At 60.7% G+C, this 22,204-nt stretch overlaps 2 protein-coding genes across 3 annotated transcripts; one reads left to right on the plus strand and one right to left on the minus strand.

Annotated features, from left to right (window-relative positions):
- Positions 1–512: 512 nt before the first annotated feature.
- STX1B (syntaxin 1B) lies at positions 513–18,753 on the plus strand. The gene is made up of 10 exons (XM_058286044.2): positions 513–808; positions 8,586–8,660; positions 8,854–8,953; positions 9,051–9,125; positions 11,455–11,528; positions 11,946–12,054; positions 12,207–12,280; positions 14,925–15,062; positions 15,177–15,287; positions 15,543–18,753. The coding sequence occupies exons 1-10, from the start codon at positions 779–781 to the stop codon at positions 15,621–15,623; spliced, it is 867 nt and encodes a 288-aa protein (XP_058142027.1). The 5' UTR covers positions 513–778; the 3' UTR covers positions 15,624–18,753.
- Positions 18,754–18,854: 101 nt separating this feature from the next.
- HSD3B7 (hydroxy-delta-5-steroid dehydrogenase, 3 beta- and steroid delta-isomerase 7) lies at positions 18,855–21,878 on the minus strand. Of its 2 annotated transcripts, none has more exons than XM_058286041.2 (7): positions 21,761–21,878; positions 21,245–21,416; positions 20,846–21,001; positions 20,474–20,582; positions 20,302–20,401; positions 19,994–20,156; positions 18,855–19,549 (listed from the first exon to the last, which is right to left on the minus strand). In XM_058286041.2, the coding sequence occupies exons 2-7, from the start codon at positions 21,408–21,410 to the stop codon at positions 19,134–19,136; spliced, it is 1,110 nt and encodes a 369-aa protein (XP_058142024.1). In that variant the 5' UTR covers positions 21,411–21,416; positions 21,761–21,878; the 3' UTR covers positions 18,855–19,133. The 2 variants fall into 2 exon arrangements, with proteins under 2 accessions (XP_058142024.1, XP_058142026.1); XM_058286043.2 differs by having other exon boundaries at positions 21,751–21,854.
- Between the last annotated feature and the right edge of the window lie 326 nt (positions 21,879–22,204).

Below are 22,204 nucleotides of genomic sequence, written 5' to 3' on the forward strand. Positions count from 1 at the left end.
ACGGGAACGGTCACCCTGGAGTGGGGAAGGCTGCGCCAAACCAACCCCCAGTCCTCGGCGGGCGCTCGGCTGTTTCTTTGCATCACGAAAGCCACAAGGGCCGGTCTTGCCATTTCTAGGGTCCAAAGAGCCTTCTGCACACACACACGCAGAGGCGGTCGCGCGCAGGCTCACGCGGGCACACACGGACACTAAACATCTCTCTCCATCTCCCCGTGCAAAGGGATCCAATCACCTCGCGCCGGGTTCCTGCCTTCATTCATTTCCTCACCCCCTCCTTCTGCCCTTCCCCTCTCCCCGCCCCCAGCATCTGTGTCTCCCTCCGCATCTCCCCGGTCCCGCATCTCCCTGCGTCTGCGGCTCTGCCCTGCCCACCCCCCTCCCCGCCTGTCCAGTCCCCCTCCCCGAGCGTCCCCCTCCCCCGGACTACAACCCCCAGGCGCCCCCAGCCCCGGGCGCTGCGCATGCCCCCTGCTCCCCGCCCCCTCCCGGTTCCCCCCTCCTTCCCTTCCTCCTTACCTCCCTCCGCCCCCCTCCCCCGCGCCTCGGCTCCCGCATCCCTCCATCCAACCCTGTGCCGCAGCCGCATCGACACCGCAGCCCCGGCAGAGCCCGGCCCGGCCCAGGCCCCTGGCCCTGCCCGGCTCCCCGCCCGCCGCCCCCGGCCCCGCCCCCGCCCGCCGGCCACCCCCTGCGGCTCCGGTGCCCCCCGGCGCCCCCAGACCCGGGCCCCCAGCACCCAGGCAGGAGGACGAGGAGGAGGAGGAGCCGTCGCAGGATGAAGGATCGGACCCAGGAGCTGCGGAGTGTGAGCTTGGGGGTGGGGAGAAATGGGGGGCGGGACCCCAATATTTGGGGAGCGCGTGGGGGTGGAGTGGGGGAGGCGCTGGGACGTGGGGGCGAATGACGAGACTGGAGGTTGGTGGCCGGGTGCCCCAATATCTCGAGGCACCTGATGTCTCCCGTGAAGCTGCATTTCGGGGAGAGTGGCTGGAAGGGCCATTAACAGCCAGGGGGGCAGGAGAGGCAGGGACCCCTGACACCCCACATTCCTGGAGGTCCTGGGGTCTAACCTGGGAATGGGGGGAGAGTGTCAGGAGAGGATTGGAAAGAACTGTCAGCCCCTGGGCAGATTTGCCGAATTAGAAGGCTGGGGGGCAGTTGCCCGGCCAGGCTGAGCTTAGCAGGACCCAGATTTGGGGATTGCTGGGGGGTAGGACCCAGGCTGCATCTGAGATGCCGACACCTGGCAGGGGATGGAGTGTGTGTGTGTCTGTGCACGCGGACGTGTGCTGCTCCCTGTGGGGAGGGGGCACCTCTCCGAGACAGGCAGGGAAGAAGTGGCCTCAGGAGGCAGCTGGAGGGCCAGCGCCAGGGAGGGGGTGACCCTATAGGCGGGAGATGGGGGTGCAGAGGAGACGGGGAAGAGGTGCCACGCGCAGGGCCACAGAATCGGGTTGTGTGACACGGTCTGTGTTCGTCTGGTAGAACTGGGGCATCCTGGACAGTCAGGGGGAGGCTGACACGGGCCCCGGGTTTGCAGGCCCAAGGAGGCCTGGCTCCCAGAGCCCGTCAGGGCAGTTTGCTGTGTGGGGTGACCGGGAGGAGGGTGGCACTGTATGTGCAGTGGAGACTGTGATTTGCAGGGGCTGGGGCCCGGGGGCTGGATGAGAGTGGTTTCTGAAGCAGGCAGGGGGTGGGGGGATTTGGAGAGACGCCCCGGGCCTCAGGAGACAGGCTGGCACGTGCCAGTGGCCAGGGGGGTTTGAGCTAATAGGAGTAGCTGCCCCGGCCAGTGTGCCGGGCTGCACGGGCTGGTTGTCACCCCAGGGCTTATCCCCCCATTGACAGATGGGGAAACCAAGGTTCAGAGATGGGAAGGGATTTGCCCAAGGTCGCCAAGCAAGTGGGTGGGGGTGGGGGTCCGAGTGGAATCTGGATTTGCCCACGGGACAAGTCAGCACGTGTCTCTGCTTTTCTGGCCTTCTAACCAGAGGTCCTGACACTGGGGGCGAAGAGCTCTGTCCCTGGAGAGCCCCCAGGATTTGGGGGTAGGGCACAGGTACAGAGAGAAGAAGGGAAGGCTAGGGGACAAGGGACTGCTGTCTTTGGGGAGAGACAGGTTGGCAAGTAGGAAGAAATGAGTTGGAGATCAAGAGGGAATTTTGAAGGTTGATTTTTTTTTTTAATTAAGTTTTACTGAATATCCTGTCAGGTGTCAGGAAAATGACGACAACAAGGGACACTCATGTACCAGACACTCTTCTAAGTGTTTTACACATATTAGCTCAGTTTGATTCTCACAGCAACCCTTTGAGTATATCCTAGAATATCCCTGCTCACTACGTCAGGAGACTGAGGGCCAGAGAGGTTAAGTAATTTAACCAAGGTCACAGAGCTAGTAAGAAAACAGGATTCAAACCCACGCTGGCTGGTTCCAGGATCGGTGCTTTTAATGCCCCTTTTCTCAAGGTGGGTTTCAAAGCAGGCCTCCATCCATAATCGCCTGGTGAGGTAGGTAGGGCTGAGAGACGACCTCATTTAAGAGCTGGGGAAACTGAGGCCCAGGGCTGCCTGTTAAAGAACTGTTAAAGAACTGCTAGTTTGGCCCAAGGTCACAAACTAGCAGGTGAGGAATCCAGACTTGCACCCAGAGCCCCTGCTGCCAAGACTATGCCATGACTCCCAAAAAACAAACAGACAAGGAAATGGGAAGTGAGCTGGGGTGAGGTGAAGGTGGAATGGCTGTTCTAATTAGAGGGAGAGGGAGGGAGGGGGCCGAGGCCGGGGTGGAGGGGAAGGCAGGGGTGGGGAGCCTGAGGGGGGCCAGGGAGCCTGCTGGCTGGAGGCTGCTGGGGGCGGCCAGGTCGGGAGGTGGAGGTGCTGCGGGGGGAGCAGGGGGCCGGGCGAATGCTGAGGGTTTGGCGTTAGTCACCACTAGCTGGATCGGCTCAGCTCGGCTCAGGGAGACTGGAGATTTGGGAGGGGGCGGGCGGGGCGGGAAGAAGCTGCCAGATGCCAGGAGTGCTGCCCGGGGTCTCCCCACCGGAGCAGAAAGCAGGGAGGCTTGGAAGCTGCGAGACTGGGTAGGGCGAGGGGGGCTTGGAGAGGGGCTCTGGGTGGTACCAGGAAGGCCAGTAGTGAGAGGGGGACCAGCCCAGGAGCCAAGGGCCTGCCCGTCTTTCCACCAGGACTTAGAGCCCCCAAGGGCTTCTCAGGTCTGTTTACTGCAAAGCTCTTGAGGGCACAGACTTGGGAGCCCGACTGCCTGGGTTCAAGTCCCTTTGATCCTTTCCGTGTGACCTTAGGCAAGTTGCTGAATCTCTCTGGTCCTCAGTGTCTTCATCTGTGAATTGGGAGGATTAAAATGAGTTCCTGTGTGGGAAGCGCCTAGAAGGGGGCCTGGCGCACGGCGACCTGCTGTGAGTTATGCCACAGACCGTGTGTTTATTTGTCAGCAGCCCCTGAGGTGGGCAGGACGTGACCCGGAGTAAATTGGGGGCCTGAGAGGTAAATCGACTTGCGTAGCTGTTTGTGGCAGAGGTGGCGGCGGCACTGAGAACTGAGCCGGGGCTTTGTCTCACCAGTTCACCAGGCAGCACCTCTGGCTGGGAACTGGGAGGTGCTGGACTAGATGTGGAAGCTGCGATGGGGAAGTTAAGCAGCTGAATGGGGGCCCCAGGGTGCAAGAGGAGAAGAGGGAGGGCAAATGAGGGAGGCAGGAAGACGAGGAGGGGGTCGTGCCATGTGCTGGAGGCTGGGGAGGTGGGAAGGCAAGTGAAGTGGGGACAGGGAGACTGGGAAGAGGGGAGAGGAGAAGTTGAAGTGGAGGCGAGCCGAGGCCCAGAGCGAGGGGGCTTTAGATTCGAGGCTTCTTCCTGCCATTGAAAACCACCGAGTTCCTCCCTGCTTCAGGGCCTTCACACTGGCCATCCCCTCTCCCCAGAATGCTGATCCCTCGGCCCTGGAACACTGTTCCTTCCCGGAAACCACCGTGCCCTCGGCCTGGAGCACCTCCCTCTCCCTGGAACTGCAGCTCCTGCTTGCCAGCCTTGTTCCCCCTGTATTCCCAGCACCCAGAAGAGAGCTTGGCCCAAAGTGTACATATTTGTTAGATGAATGAATGACTCAGTGGGGCCGATGCAGGATGAGGAGGGGGGAGGTGGGGGAAGGCAAGGAGGTGGAGACAGGTCAGGGCGGAAGGAGGAGGAGCCCAGCCAGGGAGACAGATGGACAGAAGGGAGGTGGGGGCAGGTTGCTGCCTCTGGACCAAAGGACACTTGCGCCCCTGCGTAGCACGTGTGAGCGCGTGCGCGCTAGTGTTTACACGTGCACGCGCGCACCTGCTGTGACTTTTCTGATGCCTAATTCCGGTTTCGTTCTGCCTCTGATTTGGTCACCGTCTCTGTGGTTTTGAAACCATCTCGCCATCTGGCTCTTCGGTCACTGACTGGCTGGCTCCACTGTCGCTCTCCTCCTTCCATCTCCGTGTCTGACACCCACGTGTGGCCCTCGAAGCCTCTGATCTGGAAGGCCTGGACTTTAGGGGGCCCTGAGAAGGCTAGACTGAAGCTGGAGCTTTGGATTCAATGTCCCCTCATTCCCATGGAGGCTCCAAAAGGTGCCCAGAGGCTTTGCACCGTCTCGTTCTATCCTCTCCAGTGTGTGAAAAATCAGCGGTGAAGAAAGGGCTTGAGTTCAAATCCAGACATCGTCACCCATCAGCTGTGTGATCTTGGGCAGATTACTGAATCTCTCTGTGCCTCAGTTTCCTCATCTGTCAAAGGGAAGAAAAATAGGACCTACTGCATGGGATGGTTGTGAGGATTACATGAGAAATGCCAAACCCAGGGCAATGAAATAGTGTTAGAGGTCTGTAAATTTTTATTTTATTTTATTTTAGTTTAGTTTGCAGGTGCCGGGGCCAGGGACTGAACCCTGAACCTCATAGGTGGGAAGCCAGTGCTCAATCACTGAGCTCCGTCAGCTCCCCTTGTAAATTATTAGTCTTTTTTTGGCACACGAGGAAAGTGAAGCTTGAATTGTCCACCTGTAACCTGAGGGCACCACAAAGTGGGCGAGGGCACATTTGATTATCGCTCCTGGGTCATCTTATTTGCCCACAGCCTGCTTTGTTTTAGGCTGGGCCTGACTTCGTCCAGAAATGGAAACTCTACTCATTACCACTCACGCACACCTCAGGGCCAGGAGGGCCCTTGGAGCACACATATACCAGCCCACCAATTCACAGGTGAAGGGACCGGGCCCAGAGAGGACTGAGATTTGCTTCAGGTCACACAGCAGGTCAAGAGGAGGCTGGAGCCCCTGGCTTCTGTGTGGGCTCTTTCGGCTGCCCTGGGGCAGATGCACATGGCACCTCTTACTGAGCTGCTGTCCTGGCCATAGGAGTTTGGCAGCGCTGAGGACACATCAGAGTGGGCTTGTGGGGGTCAGGTGGGAAACGAGGGACTATCACTTGTCAGGACGGAGGGGAAAGAACCTGTGCTCATGCACGATGGCCCTGGGTTCAAGGGCCACCTCCAGCCTGATTTGCCATGAAGCCTCAAGCAGGTCAACCTCTCTGAGCCGTTTCCTCATCTGTAATATGGGGATGGTGGGCAGGGGTGAGAGCGCTCCTTCTCTCCTAGGCAGCAATACGCCCTCTTCCTGCCTCGCCTCATTGCCTCTTCCTGACCACCGTTTGGAGTAGAAGCGTTATTGTTGCTCTGCCAACGCAGAGGCTGCGACTCAATGCAGTCGCCTGGCCTCCTTAGCTGCTGACCTGGGGCAGCTTGTCTAGCCTCTCTATGCCTCAGTTTCCCCATCTAGAAAAGGGGGTTTCTAATAATACCTCCCTCACGGGGTTGTTATCAAATGAAATGGGTGAAATCGAGGCAGAGCCCATGGGCTAATGTCCGACATGCTGAGAAGCGCCACGGCTGTTTGCCCTCACTGGAATCGCGTTGGCCAGTGGTCCTTACGGAGTTCTAATGGGGAGGAATGAAATAACAAGACTGTGAGATCTGGGCAAAAAGTGCGATCAAATGAGAACATTCTGTGAGGTTTTCAGGGCCCAGAGCCTCGCCCAGCTTGGGCCTTAGCAGAGGCAGGTCAGGGAGGGAGAATAACTGGTGGCAGCATCACTGCGGGAGAGTGACCTGGTCCCACCCTTAGAAGGGACTGGGGTGGGTTCTCTGGCCCTGGTTGGCCTGTTTGCCCTTGGGTAAGTCACTTTCTTTTCTCCCCTCTGACCTCCTGTCCCCTCATCTGCAAGATGGGGGACACTGATATTTGCTCAGCCCTCCTGGCAGGACTCTGGTGGTGAGAGCTCAAAAGGGATTATGGATGTAAAAGGGCTTTGTAAACTGTAAAGGATTATTTGTAATTATTATACCAGATAAATCACAGTTGGTCCTGTCTCACCCTTCCTCTCTCAGGGCCAAGTAAACAGACAGTCCAGGATGTCCCAAGGCAGAAACTAAGGGAGGGAACTGGCTCTGGGAATAGCAGGAGAGATAGAAATTAGACTTTAGGAAGGACTTCCTAAGCACAGGAAATGGAAAGAGAAAACAGGAAACTTCCCAGGCGCCTGCCGGCTGGGCTGAGGATGGGCTGGGCGCTTGGCGGCAGAGAAGGGCCCGAGGAACGGCTCTTGGCTCTAGGGAGAGGAGACCTCACTGGGCAGCTGGCCGGTGAGGACAGAGGAGGAGAACCTCCTGGGAGGCCGATGTCCTCCGAGATGAGCTCAGCACCCCACAGCCTCTCAGGGGGAAGCTCTGTCTGCGGTGGTCCCAGGTCAGGGGGAGGCTTAGAAGCCAGAACCCCTCCAAGGGTCTCCAGCTCCCCCCTGGTGCGCCCCCTTTCTCCTGACGGCAGCTGTGGGCAGATGGAGGAACTTCCTTTCCAGGCAGATGTTTGGGGGGTGCCTGGAGAAGAAGCGCCAGCGCTGAACACGTTTTCTGACATGGAGCGGGGCGCATCGTCTGCGGGGAGATTCCCCGGAGTTCCTGTTCCCGCTGGGATGGAGCGGGGCGCTGGGGCGCTTTCGGGGGAGCCTCGTTGGGGGTCCTGGGCGGGCTCCTCTGCTGGGGCTGGCTTCCCTGGGCTGCCTGTGTGCCGTCTGGGTCCCATCTGGCCCGTCTAGGCTCGAGCAGGCTGGGGCTGCCTGGATCCGCCGCCACGCGGTCTGGTTGTGTCTGAGGACTGGGCTGCCCGCTTCTGTCCGGGCCTGGCTGCGCTCTGCTGGAGCTGTCCAGGTCCCGGGACAGCGCCTCTCTATCCTGGCCGGGTAGACTGAGTCCTGTCTTGATCTCATTCCGGCTCTGGGAGTTAGACGGCTTCCGAGTTCTGCTAGGTTCTTTCCAGAAATCAGGGTGAGCACTTTAACTTTCTATCGGGGCTGAGTAGGGCTTCAAGCTTGGGGGGCTCAGACCTCGGTCCCGAGCAGAGAAGAGCCTGGAACTCAGAAGCCCTCCCTGCCTCCCTGCTTTGCCCAGCTCCGAAGGAGTGCGCAGGCCTGGGGTTTGGAGAGGCTGGGAGGACAGGTCCAGGGGCCCCTGGAGGTCCCTGGGGTGTGGCCGAACATCGTGCGGCCACACGTGCCAGCGCGTGGCTCAGCCATGGGTCTGTGTGCGGGTGAACAGCAGCGTGTCAGCGTACCTCCGCGTGGGTGCCAGGGGACCTATTTCGGTGTGCCTGCGCGTCAGCCCTTCTGTCTGTGCCACTGGTCTGTCTGGCGGTGGCGGTGGCGGTGTGGGTGGGTAAATCCCTTTGTGTCTCTGAGCCCCGGGGGTGGAGCGCTGAGCAGCTGCAGGTTGCAACTGGGAAATCCAAGCAAGTGAGAGTAGGTGGGTGTAAAGCTGGAAGGAGCTGGGAGAAGGGGGGTGAAGGCAAGGGGAAGGGTGGGAGAGGGGCAGAGAGGCTGAGAGGGGGCAAGAGGGCGCGGGGTGGGGGGGGGGAGCGAGGTGCCGGCAGTGAGGGAGGTCTCTCACCCAGCCCTCGCTGGGCCTGACTGTGCTTGCTCAACCTGGCGCCCGCCGCCACTGCCAGCCGTGACCTTGCCTAGGGGACGTGGCTGCTCTGGTCCGGTGGAGGCTGGAGGGGAGGAGCAGAAGAATGAGGCAGGGCCCAGGAGGGAGCAGCCAGGGGGATGGAGTGCGAGTGGTCCAGCCCCTGGGATTCCAACACTGACCCCTTCTCCAGGCCCAGAGCCAATGGCACAGTGCAGGCTGACACTTGGCTGGTTTTTAAAAGCAGTGAAATACTTCCGGGCTGGTTGCTCAGTAGCCCCTCCGAGGGTGACTGCAACGCCAGGGCCACATGCACCCCACAGACGCGCCTTTTGCGGGTTCCTTCCAAAGAGCACGCGGGGCTCTCAGCTACCCTGGCCTCCAGGACCCTCCACGAGGGAGCTGTGTTCCTGCGGACCGGTCGGGGCCCTTGCCATCACCCTGCCCAGGACCCCACCCGGGACCCCTTCTCTGAGCCTAGAGCCGGGAGCATATGTGCGTGTGTATGTGTGGAGGGGCGACGGCCTTGGGGGCCAGGGGCGCTGCCCACGGACTCGGCCTTTCTCTGCCTCCCAGGCGAAAGACAGTGACGATGAGGAGGAGGTGGTCCACGTGGATCGGGACCACTTCATGGATGAGTTTTTCGAACAGGTAACTGGGCCTCCCAAGGCCTCCAGACCTAGCACCTGGCCCCCCTGCCAACACCTTCCACCTTCCTAGCCCCCCACTCCTGCACCCTCCCCGGCCTTTCATCAACCTCTCTGGGCCAGGCCCATTTCCCTGACCCCCCGCCCCCACTGGCACCTGAGGGCTTGGCTGGACCTAGCTGGGTTTTCTGCCTCAGGTAGAGGAGATCCGGGGCTGCATTGAGAAGCTGTCAGAGGATGTGGAACAGGTGAAAAAACAGCACAGTGCCATCCTGGCCGCCCCCAACCCAGACGAGAGTGAGTGCCTGCTGCCGGCGGGCCGGGGGCAGGGGGAGAAGGGGCCTGGGGGCCCACCCGCGCTTCTCATCTGCCTGCCCCTCCACTCCTCCCCCAGAGACCAAACAGGAGCTGGAGGACCTCACCGCAGACATCAAGAAGACGGCTAACAAGGTTCGGTCCAAGTTGAAAGGTGAGGAATGCAGTACCCGGACTCAGGGGAGAGAGAACTGTGCCCTCCCTCGGACCAGAAAGTCCACCTCCTAAGGAAACATTGACAAACCGCCACAAGCCGGATTCCTCAAGAGTGAGAAAGCACAAAACTCTTTGTCCCAGATTCTTTGGAGAAAGATACATGGCAGGGAAAGGAGGGAGAGGAATGTGTCTGGCCAAAGGGGATCTGAGCCCTGCTTGGTTCCACGAACTTGAAGGCTCACCAGGAAAACCCGGTGTCTTCCAGAGTAGCTCTGGTCTCATTAAATCCTCGCTTCCCCAGAACAGTGGCCGGCATGGCGCTAAGCTCCCAGTAGGTGGACCCGGCAATTGTGTGTGCGTTGGTGTCCTTGGCTCAGGACAGATTGGCCTGTGTGGCTGACATCAGGGGCTGGCCAGCTTTCAGGAGGGCCTGGCCAACTCCTCATGCACTCACTCTAATTTAAGGACTTGGGGGCTGCTAATAACCACCCTCCCCCAAAGCTTTATGGGCTGAGAACCTCCTTGTCTGCTGGTGCCAGGGAAACAGACGTGTCCCTGGGATGCTAACTGGTATGCTCCCGGTGCTGCAGCATCAGGACCCATGTCCCCAGCACCCGCCATCTCCCAGGTCCTGGGAAGAGGGCCTCTGTCAGGCCTGGCCCAGCGTGATGGGGAGAAGGGCTCCACGCCCTCAGGGACTCAAAGGGAGCCTCGGGGTGGGCCCAGGTGCTGATGTGAAAAACAAAAGCCCTGGGCACTCAGGAGAGTGGCTGGAATGGGCATGCCTTCAGCTGGGAGCACACAGAGGGAGTTCAGCTTCCATCTCTGCTGTCACCCCATCCTGGATAAGTCCCCTTCCCTCTGCTTTCTCACCTGGACAGTAAGAAAAATGGAAGCCCTCTCAAAGCTGGGTTTGTGTGTGTGTTTTGGGGAGCAAAATCTTGTTTCAAATGGAATCTAAAAAGAACCCAATGTGTAAAATAGGTAAAAGTCAGGCTGCTTCAGCTGGCACCCGGCCCTCTCTCCCTGCCTTCCTCATTCCTTGCAGCAGCCTCTGAGGCTCCTTCTCAGTGAGCTCTTTGGGCCCCCCTAGCTCTGACCTTGAACCCTCTCTCTAAGACCTCAAGGAGGACTCTGTTTCTTAAGGGTTCAGGAAGAGTGGAGAAAGTAGCTGGGCCAAGTGACAGTGGCTTCGAGAAGCTGACCCTCTGGACCTCCAGAGGAGAGAGGAGTCTCCTCTCCATCTTCCTCTATCCTGTGGATGGAATGCTGTTAGGCATTGAGCATGACCTTGAGGGAGTTCTTTCACCCAGATGAACCCCAGTTTCTAGTCTGAAACATGGGCTGTTCCCACTGAATTCCCAGAATTGTTGTAAAAAGTCTGTGAGGTCACAGAAAAGACCTCTCCTTCTGGGGTTTGGTTCCAGCCCATCTGGCAGCAGCACCCCAGTCTTGGCCAGCCCATTCCCATATGCCGGGGCATGCGTTCCCATGCTTTCCCCCCCCACAGTGGCTGGGCCAGGCTATTGCCCAGTCACCAGGTCCACCATTGCTGGCAGGGGAGCCTCTGGGTGGCATCCTGCCCCGTGCCGCCCCCGCTGCCAGAACAGAGAAGTGATGTTCTCAAGGATGGCCCCGAGGCCGTGAGGTCTGAGAGGACCTGGTGATTCATCTCGGCTGCGTTTTCTGAGCACATTTCTCGAAAATCTGAATGGTAGTGTCAGCGGTGCGTAATCCAGAAGCTGGCATCTCAGTTCATCTGTGCGCTTCTCCAGAACATCCTTTAGAAGTGGGAATTCCCTGGGCAGGAGTCACCTTGCTGGGCGGGGGAAGAGCTTTTTTCTCCAGTGGGACATCCATCGGCTCGCGCTAGAATTTCCCAGAGCAAGAGGAGCAGTCCTGAGAACCGGAGCCTGGGGCAAGTGCCCGCCTTCCACCAGGGAGACCCCAGCGTGGACTGCTGCCCCTAGCTCGGAGGCTCTAGGAAGCTGGAGGGCCCCCGGCGTACAGCGGACCCTCCCGTGGACTGGGCCCACACCCCTCCATGGGATTGGAGTCCTTGATACAATTCCTAAAACTCAATCCTTTCGCCAGAATTAAATTATTCGTGACCAACCGACCCTCGATCTCTCCCTTCCTACTTGCCCTTCCGACCCCCTCAAACGTCTGTCCCTTTATTCGCTGGCCCCCCGGCCCCTGGATCCTCTCCTGCCCACCCTCGCCACGGGTGTGACATCTCTTCACCGACCAGGGCCTGCCTTGGGGTGTCGACCCCCGTCCCACATGCCCCGAGTCTCCCGCCAGTCACTGAGCTCTCTCTCCCGCAGCGATCGAGCAAAGCATCGAACAAGAGGAGGGGCTGAACCGTTCCTCCGCGGACCTGCGTATCCGCAAGACCCAGGTAGGAGGTGGCGTCCTGGCCAGGGGCGGGCCCGGGAAGGGGGCGGCGCTAGGGAGGAGCCACCGGGGTGTGGGCGTGGCCAGGGAGGAGCCCGGCGGGCGGGGGCGGGGCCGGGGAGGAGCCCGGGCTGGTGGGCGTGGCCAGGGGGCTCGGCCGGGGCGGATCCTAGGAGCAAGGGGAGTGGCCCAGGTTTAGTGCCCTAGCTGGGTGGCCAGCTGGTGTGGGCGTCCCGGGGGGAAAGGGGATGGGGGCGGTAAGTGGGGGGTGGGGGTGGGCGTGGGGTCGCGGCTGAACTGAAAGAGGCGCGGGAAGCTCAGTCCCTCCTCCCGCACTCGGGCCCTCTCCTGCCTCCTCACCCCCCTCGGTTCCCTGCTCCCTGACTCCCTGATGTGTCTGTGTCCCCCACCCCACCTCCAGCACTCCACACTCTCCCGGAAGTTCGTGGAGGTAATGACCGAATATAACGCCACCCAGTCCAAGTACCGGGACCGCTGCAAGGACCGGATCCAGCGGCAACTGGAGATCAGTGCGTGTGCTGGCCCAGCCCCCACCCCCACTTCCCCAGGCCAGCCCAAGTCCCCTTCCAGGTCCCCAGCCCTCCCTCTCTGCGGCATCTATCCGGCCACCTTGGGCCCTCAGACTGGACCAACCCTGAGCAGGAGTCCTTTCTCCCTGCAGCTGGAAGGACCACGACCAACGAAGAGCTGGAAGACATGCTGGAGAGCGGGAAGCTGGCCATCTTCACTGATGACGTGAGCAGGCCACGCGGGGCTGGGTCTCATGACGGAAAGCGCTGGCCTCTCCCAAGCTCAGCTCAACCTCCAGGCCCTAAGTTCCACTGCGGGGTGACAAGCAGAGGGAAGCCCGGACAGGGACCTGGGGCGGTTTCCTGGCCGGGAAGGCACCTCCAGGGAAAAGGCAAACCGACCCTGCGTGCCAAGCATTGTTCTAAGCGCTTTTCCTATGAACTCATTTCATCCTCCCCACAGCCCCACGAGGGAGCCCCATTTTACCAGACGGGGAGACATTCTGGGCTTGCCATGGGCCACTTCCAGCAGCACCTGTGTAGGCACAAAGATGTATCACATGCGCCCCTCCTGGGACAGCTGATGTGAAGATGTGAAAGCAAAACAAAACACCAAGCTGGAGTTTTGCTGCTGCTTTGCCCATGACCCTGCGTTGTCACTTTCTATCTGCCTGTGTGGGCTTTCCCTCACTGCAATTCATAGTCCTCTTTCTCTTTCGTTGACTTTTGTCCAGGCCTGTATCTGTTCTGTTTCTGGTGAAGGACTCTAGACTAGGTTTATTTATTTATTTTTTTAGAAAGAATTCATTTTATTTATTTATTTATTTTTTAAAATTTCTCTCCCCTTCCCCCCCCCAGTTGTCTGCTTTCTGTGTCCATTCGCTGTGTGTACTTCTGTAACCGCTTCTATTCTTGTCAGCGGCACGGGAATCTGTGTCTCTTTTTGTTGTGTCATCTTGCTGTGTCAGCTCTCTGTGTGTGCAGTGCCACCCTGGGCAGGCTGCACTTTCTTTGCACTGGGTGGCTCTCCTTCCAGGGTGCACTCCTTGTGCGTGGGGCTCCTCTATGCGGGGGACATCAGGCGTGGCAGAGCACTCCTTGTGTGCATCAGCACTGAGCATGGGCCAGCTCCACATGGGTCAGGAGGCATCAGCACTGAGCATGGGCCAGCTCATTACACAGGTCAGGAGGCCCTGGGTTTGAACCTTTGACCTCCCATGTGGTAGGTGGACGCTCTATCCATTAAGCCAAATCCGCTTCCCTCTAGACCAGGTTTAAAGTCTGCAGTGATTGCCCAACAGTTTTCAGCCAATTCTTACTTTGTTGACCTTGGAGCAAATTGAACCTGGAGGCCCTCCCCTCCCCCAACAGTTCTGCCCAGGCCATCTGTCTGAGGATGGAGGGCAGTCTAGGAGGCCGGTCCAGAATGGGCACTCGGATCCACAGGAGCTGACAGGAGGCTCAAGGCAAATTGGTCCACCATCCCCGGCAACAGAGGGGGCTCGGGCCTTGGCCCAGGGCTGTGCCAGCTGCATACGGAGTCCTGAGGGGTGGTGGAAGGGGTTGTTTTCATCGGTCTTGGCTGCAAAGCAAACACTATGCAATGGGGTGGCTTAAACAAGGGGAATTTATTGCTTCATGGTTTTGAGGCCAGAAGTCCCAAATCAAGGCATCCTCAGGGCCGAGCTTTCTTCTGAAGACTGGCATTTTGGGGCTGGCTGCTGGCGATCCTTGGTCCTTGGCTCCTCTCTCAACATAGCAAGGCACATGGCAGCCTCCCCAGGCTTCTCCCTCCTCTTCTGGGCTCCCTTGACTTTTGGCTTCTGGCTGCTCCTTCTGGCTTTCTCCCTCTGTCTGAATTTCATTCTAATAAAGGACTCCTGTGGCAGGATTAAGACACAGCCTGAGCGGCTCGGGCCCCCCCCTACCTCAACTGACGTAACCTCATCGGAAGGCGTGACTTCCAATGGGTGCACACCCACAGGGATGGCTAAGTTTAAGAACTTGTTTTTCTGGGGTACATAGCTCCGAGCCACCATAGTCACTAAAGTTAGAGTTAGGGAAGGCTTCCTGGGAGAGGTGTCACTGAACTGCACCTTGAAGGAAGAGGATTAATTTGGGCATGGGAACTCGGGGTGAAGGACACTTGAGGCAAAGGGAATGGACTGGTTAGAGACAGGGAGAGGGGACCACTCTCCAAACAGCCATCGGATGGTTGGGTCTCTTGTAGGATGTGTGCGAGAGGAGGCAGGAAAGGCAAACTGAGGTCAGATGATAAAAGGCCTAGACTTCTAAAGTGAGGGGGTTGCCTATGTGCAGTGGGGAGCCCTGGAGGGCTTTGGAGCAGGGGAGTGACCTGCCATGTCTGAACAGTGACTGGTTTGCACAGAGGAGGTGTGTCTGACTGTGGGTTGGAGCCTCTCCCCCACTGGATCCCGAGGGCCACCATGCATTTATTTGTCATTTGTGTCACATGGGGCTCCAGGTGGCTGGCTGGTGGGCCTGCCACCTTCTCCTCCGGGGGTCCATCGCTGCCTGCCATGCTCTTGTCTGCAGTGACCTGTTCCACCTCCATCTCCCTTCTCTACTATGCTGACCGAGCTCTCACATGCACGTATTAGCTCAGCTCTCACAGCAACCCCGTGAGGCGGGGGCTATCCCCATCCCAGCTTTCTTGGTGGGGAAACTGAGGCCTGGACCCGGAGAGGTGAAATAACTTGCCCAAGGTGACAGCTAGAAAATGACAAGCCAGATTTGAACTCAGACTCTAGGGCTACTGAGCCCCAGCTCTCGTGGAGGCACAGGAGAGTCTGTGGCTCTGTCACACACACACCGCCTACCCCCCCCCCCCCCGCCACTCTCCCCTCCAGATCAAAATGGACTCGCAGATGACGAAGCAGGCGCTGAACGAGATTGAGACGCGGCACAACGAGATCATCAAACTGGAAACCAGCATCCGCGAGCTGCATGACATGTTTGTGGACATGGCCATGCTCGTGGAGAGCCAGGTACTGGCCGTGCCACCCCGGGGGCCTCGTCGTGCACCTGCAGCTTCCCGGGGGGCCTGTCTCCAGGCCCAGCTCCCCTCCCTCCCCCTCCATGCTCATCTCCTCTGGCTGTAGGGTGAGATGATCGATCGCATCGAGTATAACGTGGAACATTCTGTGGACTACGTGGAGCGAGCTGTGTCAGACACCAAGAAAGCTGTGAAATATCAGAGCAAGGCCCGGAGGGTGAGCCTGGGGTCGGGGGGCGGCGGGGTGCCGGGTGGAGGGTGGCAGTGCCAGGAGCAGGGCTGGAGGGCGGGGCCCAGGCCAGGGCAGAGGTGAGTGAGGAAATTGGGGGGAGAGGCCTTATCTCTGGCTCTGACCTCTTCCTACTTCTGTTTTCTCTCCTTCTTCCTCACACCCTCCTCCCCTGTCTGTCTGTCTCTCCATCTTTCCTTCTCTCTCTGGCACTCTCCTTCCTGACCCCCTTCCTGCCCACAGAAGAAAATCATGATCATCATTTGCTGTGTGGTGCTGGGGGTGGTCTTGGCGTCGTCCATCGGGGGGACGCTGGGCTTGTAGGCCCCCCACTCCATCTCTCCCAGACCCCTCCCCACCACATCGGGAGCAATACCCCCCACCACCCCTCTCACTCCATCCCCTGCTCCAGGCTCAGCCCCGAGACAGCCCGCCCCGCCACCAGCCCCTGGCGTCCCCGGTCCGCACCCTGCCACGGACCGCCCCGCCCCTCGCCCGCACGTAGATAGCAGCAGGCGTGATTACACACGCACACCGACATGCATGCCGCCGGCACATGCTCGAGACGTGTGGACACCCCAGCGTGTGCGTGGATGTGCGTGGATGAGTGCAGGTGCACCGAGCCGCCCCTCCCGCCCTCCCCCCCACCCAGTCTGTGTGTGGCCCAAGGCTCCCCGCTTCACCCCGGTTGTTGCACAGACTGTGGCCGAGTATAACACAGCAGCCCACCAAGCCCTGCTCTGTCTTCTGTGACTGGGTGTGTGTGCGCGTGTGTCCCCATGGGTCCGCGGACACGCAGCGTGTGTGCCTGGGGTTTTGTGCTTGACTGTCTGAAGCTAATGGAACAGCAGTTCCTCCACCGACACCCCCACCCCCCCACCCCGCGTCCGCTACGAGGGGGGCAGGTTGGGTGTGGACGGATGTTCACACGCACCTTCTGAGAGGGGCTGGGCCGGTCCAGATGCACACCGCCCGTGGCGGACACCCACGCGGGCTGTGGCGCAGACCCGCCTGGCCCGGTCACCCCGGGGGCTGTTACCTGTCCTGGGGAGGGGATGTGTGTGTGCGCCGTGAGCCCAGGGGATTCAGCCAAGGCGGGTGGAAGCAAATGCATGAAAATGACCTAGCTGGGCCTGTGTAGACACGTGCGGGGTGAGGGACACGGGCATGTGTGTACGCGTGTGCGTCTCAAGGGTGTCCCTGAAGTGCTGACGGTTCCTCCCCCCCTAGAGCCCTCCACGTTGTGTGGATGCCTGTTTGGGTACCAAAATCTGTATTTCTGTGCTTTCTGGAGGATGTCTGCCTGGCCGGGGGATGGGGGCAGCTTTCTGCGTAGGGTGTCCCTGCCCCATGTCTTACACCGCCCCCCAGGTGTTTGTCTGGAAGGCTGTGATACTCCCCATCCCGCTTTGTGTTTCCATGGTTATCTGCCCCTCCCCGCTCCTCCCCCGCTGCCCGCCCGTCTGTGGCCAAGGCACGCGCTGTGATCCGTCAACATTGTGCAACCCCGGCCTCCTGTCCCTCCAGGCCGCAGGGCCTCTGGGCACACAGGCCCTGATCTTTATCTCCTCTGTCTCTGCCTGCGAGAGGCCAGCGTCCACAAAAGCTGGTGGGCTTCACACAGCGCCCACAGTCACCTCCCAGAGGGGCTTTTTGGGGGAGCCCATCCTGAGGCCGCGCCACGAGGGTTGTCCCCGATGGCACAGGAACTGGTCCTTCCTGCTTGCACAGCCCCCCTCCCCCCCTTGGAACTGAGGCGGCCAGCGTTGGTCTCCATGCTCCAGACTGACCCCGTGGGCTGCCCCTCAGGCAGCTTGGGCTTGGGCAGGTATACAGGGGTGGCCCTTGTGAGAGCAGAGCGGCCACCCAGGGCAGACAGTGGCTGGAGCCCTATCCCCTGGACAGCTCTCCTCCTGAAACGTCGGCAGAGGACGCTCCCCCGGCCGGGGTGCGACTGAGGGCCTGGCTTCCTGATGGTGCGGAAGGGGCTAGCTCGTGCCGTTCTGTGCAGCCCCAACGTGCACCCCTCACGTCCTCGCGGGCCTGCCGGGGGGCGTGGGCTTCATGGCACGTAGGTGGCGTGTGGGGTAGAGGACAACGGCGGAAGCCTCCACTCCCCCAGCCCAGGAGCTTGGGCTCACACGTGGGGACCTGAAAGTGCCCCGCCGGGGGTGGGATGTGTGTGCATGACGTGAAGGATTCGGGCTCATGTGTACAGGCCTCGTGTGTGTGTTTGTGACAATGCCGACGTGACCTTCCAGAACGCGACGTCCCTCCCACGCCTGTCCCAGCTCAGAGAGCCAGCCTCTTCCCCATCGTGGCCCGTGTGTGCGTCAGCGTGTCCCCGTGCTCCTGACCCCCGAGGTCGGCTGCCCTGAGGAGGGGAGCCTGCCAGTTCATTTCCGGAATGCCTCTCTGCTAGACTGGAAGTTTGCCCTGGTGTCTCTCGGCCAGCCCTCCTGGGGACATCAGAGGGGCCGTGTCGTCCCCCACCCTCTTCCTTCTTGCTGCCCGGCCGGGACCCCCCTTCAGCCCCACAGCCTTGGGGCCATGAGGGGCGGCCATGGCCCGTGTGAGGCTGCCGCCTCCTCGAGCCACGTCAGGCCCGTGGCTGCGCGTCTCTGGGCCTCGCTTGGGCTGGGAGGCCCTGAGGCCTGCTGCGCCCTCACTTGCTAGGAGTCCCACAGACCCCACCGTGTGTTTGCGTGTTGGCTGCTGCGTGTCTGGACGTGTGTCCTGGAGTGGTGTTTGGGGGGCTGGTGTCTTTGCATGTTCTCGGACAAGTGTGCGCTTCCCACCCTCCACGCACCTACAGCCGTTGAGCCCACGTGTGCCCCGAGGGTGGACCCGGGCCTGGCCAGGACTCACTGCCCTCCCCTCCCCCTTCTTCCTAGCCCTGCCTCTCATGAAGCACACTGCGTGTCCATCCCATGTGCCCGTGGGTCGATGCACGCTCCTGCCACGCCTCGAGCGTGTACACATGATGTGTTCTATGCATTCACCCTGCCCCCCCCAGCCCGCCCCGCAGAGGACAAGATGGGTGGCCCCCGGCTCCCTTCTCCCTGCTCCCCTGCCCGCTGTGCAGCCGTGTGCGTTGGCGTGTGTTTCCGTGTCGCTGGCGTGTCACGTGATGTAGCCGTGTTTGCTGACATGAGCCCCCTGCCCACTTCTCCGTTTCTCTGTTGGTTTCTAGAGCTCTCTTCCCCCTCACCTCCACGGAGGGGACAGGACTCCTGGGGCCTGGCTGGGGGTCCAGGGCCCGGCCACCCTCTCCTGTTAGCCCTCAGGGCCCCATTTCTCTCTTTTGGTAACCAAGTTGCAAATGGATAAAAACACAGGAAAATTCTGCCCCGCCCCCAGCCCTGCATGTCCTGTCCTCCGAGCCCCCCACCCCTGCTCTGGGCCGGGTTGGGCCCCGTGGGACGGGAGAAATAGCAACCAATTCAACAGCGGGCTTGCTGTGTGCTCACATCCTTCTGTCCCCACATGGGACGGGGCGCCGTGGACCGGGATGGTGCTGGGTAGGGGGAGCTGGACAGGCAGATGGACAAAGGCTTGGACAAGGTGTTTTAATCCAGGGCTCGGCCAAGTATAGCAGGAGTGGGGGCTTCTCCAGGCAGAGATCCAACAAAATCACAGCAGCTGCATTTGGGGGCTTGAGGGGGTGGGAGGTGAAATGCCTTGATTTCCTCAGCTTTCATGGAGGGGAATTAAAAGAGAAATGTCTAAAGGTGATACATTTTTTTTAAATAATAGGAATCTGAGTCCCTTAGGAGGGACAGAGGTGGAGGGAGGGGCCAGAGAGGCGCACCGTTTGGACCCCAGGCCTGAAGGTCACCGGGCTGTCCCCTCCACGGCCTGCACCCAGTGAATGGTGCGAGTCCGGCTCTCCTCCCACGAGAACAGGGGCTCGTAGCCAAAATGACGCCGGGCCTTGTCGGTGCTGACGGTGAACGTGGTGTTGGCCATGGCCAGCGTGTAGGGGTTGAGCAGGGGCGCGTAGGCCAGCAGCGGCCGCAGCAGCCACTGCAGCAGGACGTTGAAGGCCGCCAGGAGCACCAGCAGCCAGTAGGGCAGCAGCGGGCGGCTGCCCACCAGCCGCAGGCCGCAGGGGCCCAGGAACTCCATGTTGAAGTCCTCGTAGCTCTTGTAGGGGGACTCGTCATAGCAGAAGTACACCTGGCCGCCCATCAGTGCCGCCCGCTGCTCCAGCTCCCGGGCCACCAGCACGTGCATCCAGGCCACGTTGCCTGCCAGGAGGGCGGGGGGCAGGGTGGGAGTCATGCCCCTGAATGCCCTGGGGACCGTATAGATGCTGCTCTCTAAGGGGCCCACCCGTATACATGCCACCCATTCTTCAGGCCATGCTGCCCATGCAGTGACGAGCCCTAGTGAAAGCTGCCTCTTCCCTGACCCTGTCGCCACTTGCTCTCCTGGACCAACCCGTCACCTCCGGGCGAGATGCTGCTCCCTTAGCTGCCACCCTCTCCTCAGCCTATGATGCACATTGGCCTGCCCACCTGGCTTGGAAACTGTCCTCTGTAGCCTGTGTAGACAGGGCCCCTCGTCATCCTGGCCTCGGCTCTGGCCCTGCTAGAGACCATCCTTGCTAGCCACGGCCCCTCCCAGCACCACTTCTGGAATAAGCCTCCTGCCCTGTTTGTGGCCTCCCCCCAGCCTAGCCCAGGCCTCACCCACATAGACCCGGCCGTGTTCCACGGATGCCGGGATGGCCCGGAAGAGCCGCCCCCCCAGACGCAGGCCCTGGCGGTAGAAGTCCCTCATGATCTGGTGGCCTTCGCCGTAGATGCCCGTGGGGCGCAGGGCACATGTCACCAGTGGCAGCCCCCCGCGGACCTGGTGGTGAGAGGCAGGCACAGCTAAGGCCTGGGAGGGGCCTGGGGCAGGAGCAGGAAGTGTGGCCAGCTCCTGGCTCAGCCGCGGCTCGACATCAGATAGCCCCTTGTCCCCCATCTCTGTGCCCCGTTTCCTCTGGTCTCACCTCTCTCCCATTGGCCCCCAGGACCAGCTGCTCAGCTAGGGCCTTGCTGCGAGGGTAGGGGTGCGTGTGCACTTCCTCGTAGGGGGTGTCTTCATTACCCCTAGTGGGGGAGGAGGAAGTTCTTAGTGCCCCGGGGAGATGGTACCTGAAAGTTTCAGGGACCTCTGCTCACCTGTAGAAGGGGTGGCCTTTGACATTGGGCCCCACAACTTCCATGCTGCTGGTGTAGACCAGGAAGCGTGTTCCAGTCTGCACACAGGCCTCAATCACGTTCCGGGTGCCTGGAGGGAGGGGAGTGCCTATCTGCGCTTTGGCTCTGTCCATCCCTGTTCCACACCAGGGAGGGGGATCGTGCCTTCCCACCCCAGGTCCGTGGAAACCACAGCAGGTCACATGGGGGCAGGGCCCACCATGACAGGGTCAGGGCTAGATTTGGGATGGATTGCCACAGAGGTCAAGGTTGAAGAGGAGGTGGAGAAGAGCAGGCCCTGTACCAGGGAGTGTGAAGGACACTGGAACAGGCGGGGAGGGGCCCGGCCCTCACCCTGCACGTTGACATCGTGGATGGTCTGGGGACTGGCCCTTCCAAACACGTCCACCAGCCCAGCCGTGTGGATGACCACATGGGCTCCGGCCACGGCTGCTGCCACCTCGTGGGCCTGGGTTACATCCCCCTGGATGGTGGTCACTTGCACAGGCCCTGGTGGGGAATTGGTGAGGCCAGAGGTGCTGTCAGAGCTGGGACACCAGACAACTGCCGGGCTCAGCCTACACCCTTGGGAGCCACGTGTTCCCAGTGTGACTCACTCATACCATCCATGTGTGCTGGGGAATGAAAACAGGCATCATCTTTTCCGCCACAGGGCCCAGCTAAGAGGCGGGGATGGGGAAGGGAGCCGTCTACACAACCCCCACCCCCCACCCCCGCCACTGCCGTCATCACCTGTCTTCAGCTCCTCCAGCCAAGGGTCCAAGTGCAGGTCAAAGATGCGCAGCTCCCGGAGCCGGGGCTCCCGCTGCAGCAGCATCCGCACCACATGCCCCCCCAGGAAGCCACAGCCACCTGTGACCAGGTACACCAGCTCCTGGGCTTGCGCAGGGCCTGCCATGCTGAGCTGCGGAAGAGGCCCTGGTTCACCTGGGTTGTCTGCTACCTGTCCTGGAAGGGGACCTGCTAGCCCAGTGGGCTCAGTGCCAGGACCAGAGCCATTCCTGGAGGTCACTGCTGGGCTGTAGAGCCACCTTCCTTCTGACCCTGGCGACTGCAGTTATGAGATGGGAGGGGTAAGGGCTTGGGGTGCAGGAAGGCCAGGGTTTGGGGAAGACAGAGTGAGGAGACTGAGAACAAGGCAGGTGGGAAAGCAGGGGCTTGTGGGAGGCGGAGAGGGAGGGCTTAGGAAGGTAGGCCGGCTGGGACAAGGAGACGCGACCCCAGGCCCCTGGCCTCACCTCCGCCTACCTGCAGTCACTGTCCCAGATCTGGCGCCCAAACTGGCTACCAGAAGGGCTGTCTTCTGTCCCGCCCGCCCGGGGCCAACCAGCCAGGGACACACCTTCCCCCTTCCGTTTGCTCCTCCTCCCTCCTAGCCCATTCCAGGAACAGAGCCCAGCCCAGCCTCCAATCCTCTCATAATTGCCCCAGGGCGTCCCCTGGTGGCCCCTGGGCCATCCTGCACCCACCCCGCCAGATTCTAGTTCCAGCAGAGACCCCGGGGGAGCCAGAACCTGCTGGGAGAGTGCAGTGGGGTTTGGGGGCTGCAGGACAGAGCAGCAGGGTGACCTCATTCCCATGGCATCACCTCAGCCCTTCCTTCTTGTTGGATTTCCCAGGAGGCCAGAGGCCAGCAGCAGCTGTGGTTCTGGGAGGGGAAAGGAGGCCTGGCCTTGGCTCTGGCTGGCCTCG

The sequence above is a fragment of the Dasypus novemcinctus genome, chromosome 23 (assembly GCF_030445035.2).
Source record: "Dasypus novemcinctus isolate mDasNov1 chromosome 23, mDasNov1.1.hap2, whole genome shotgun sequence".
In the NCBI taxonomy this organism is placed as follows: Eukaryota; Metazoa; Chordata; class Mammalia; order Cingulata; family Dasypodidae; genus Dasypus; species Dasypus novemcinctus.

Bases quoted from the DNA above. Each gene is read 5' to 3' on its own strand.
- STX1B (XM_058286044.2), top strand. From the start codon at position 779: ATGAAGGATCGGACCCAGGAGCTGCGGAGT. The intron at 11,529-11,945 runs GTAGGAGGTGGC...CCCCACCTCCAG, and splicing joins TGCGTATCCGCAAGACCCAG to CACTCCACACTCTCCCGGAA. The intron at 15,063-15,176 runs GTACTGGCCGTG...CTCTGGCTGTAG, and splicing joins CCATGCTCGTGGAGAGCCAG to GGTGAGATGATCGATCGCAT.
- HSD3B7 (XM_058286041.2), bottom strand. From the start codon at position 21,410: ATGGCAGGCCCTGCGCAAGCCCAGGAGCTGGTGTACCTGGTCACAGGT. The intron at 21,002-21,244 runs GTGATGACGGCA...ATTCCCCACCAG, and splicing joins GCTGGAGGAGCTGAAGACAG to GGCCTGTGCAAGTGACCACC. The intron at 20,583-20,845 runs GTGAGGGCCGGG...CCCTCCCTCCAG, and splicing joins CCACGATGTCAACGTGCAGG to GCACCCGGAACGTGATTGAG.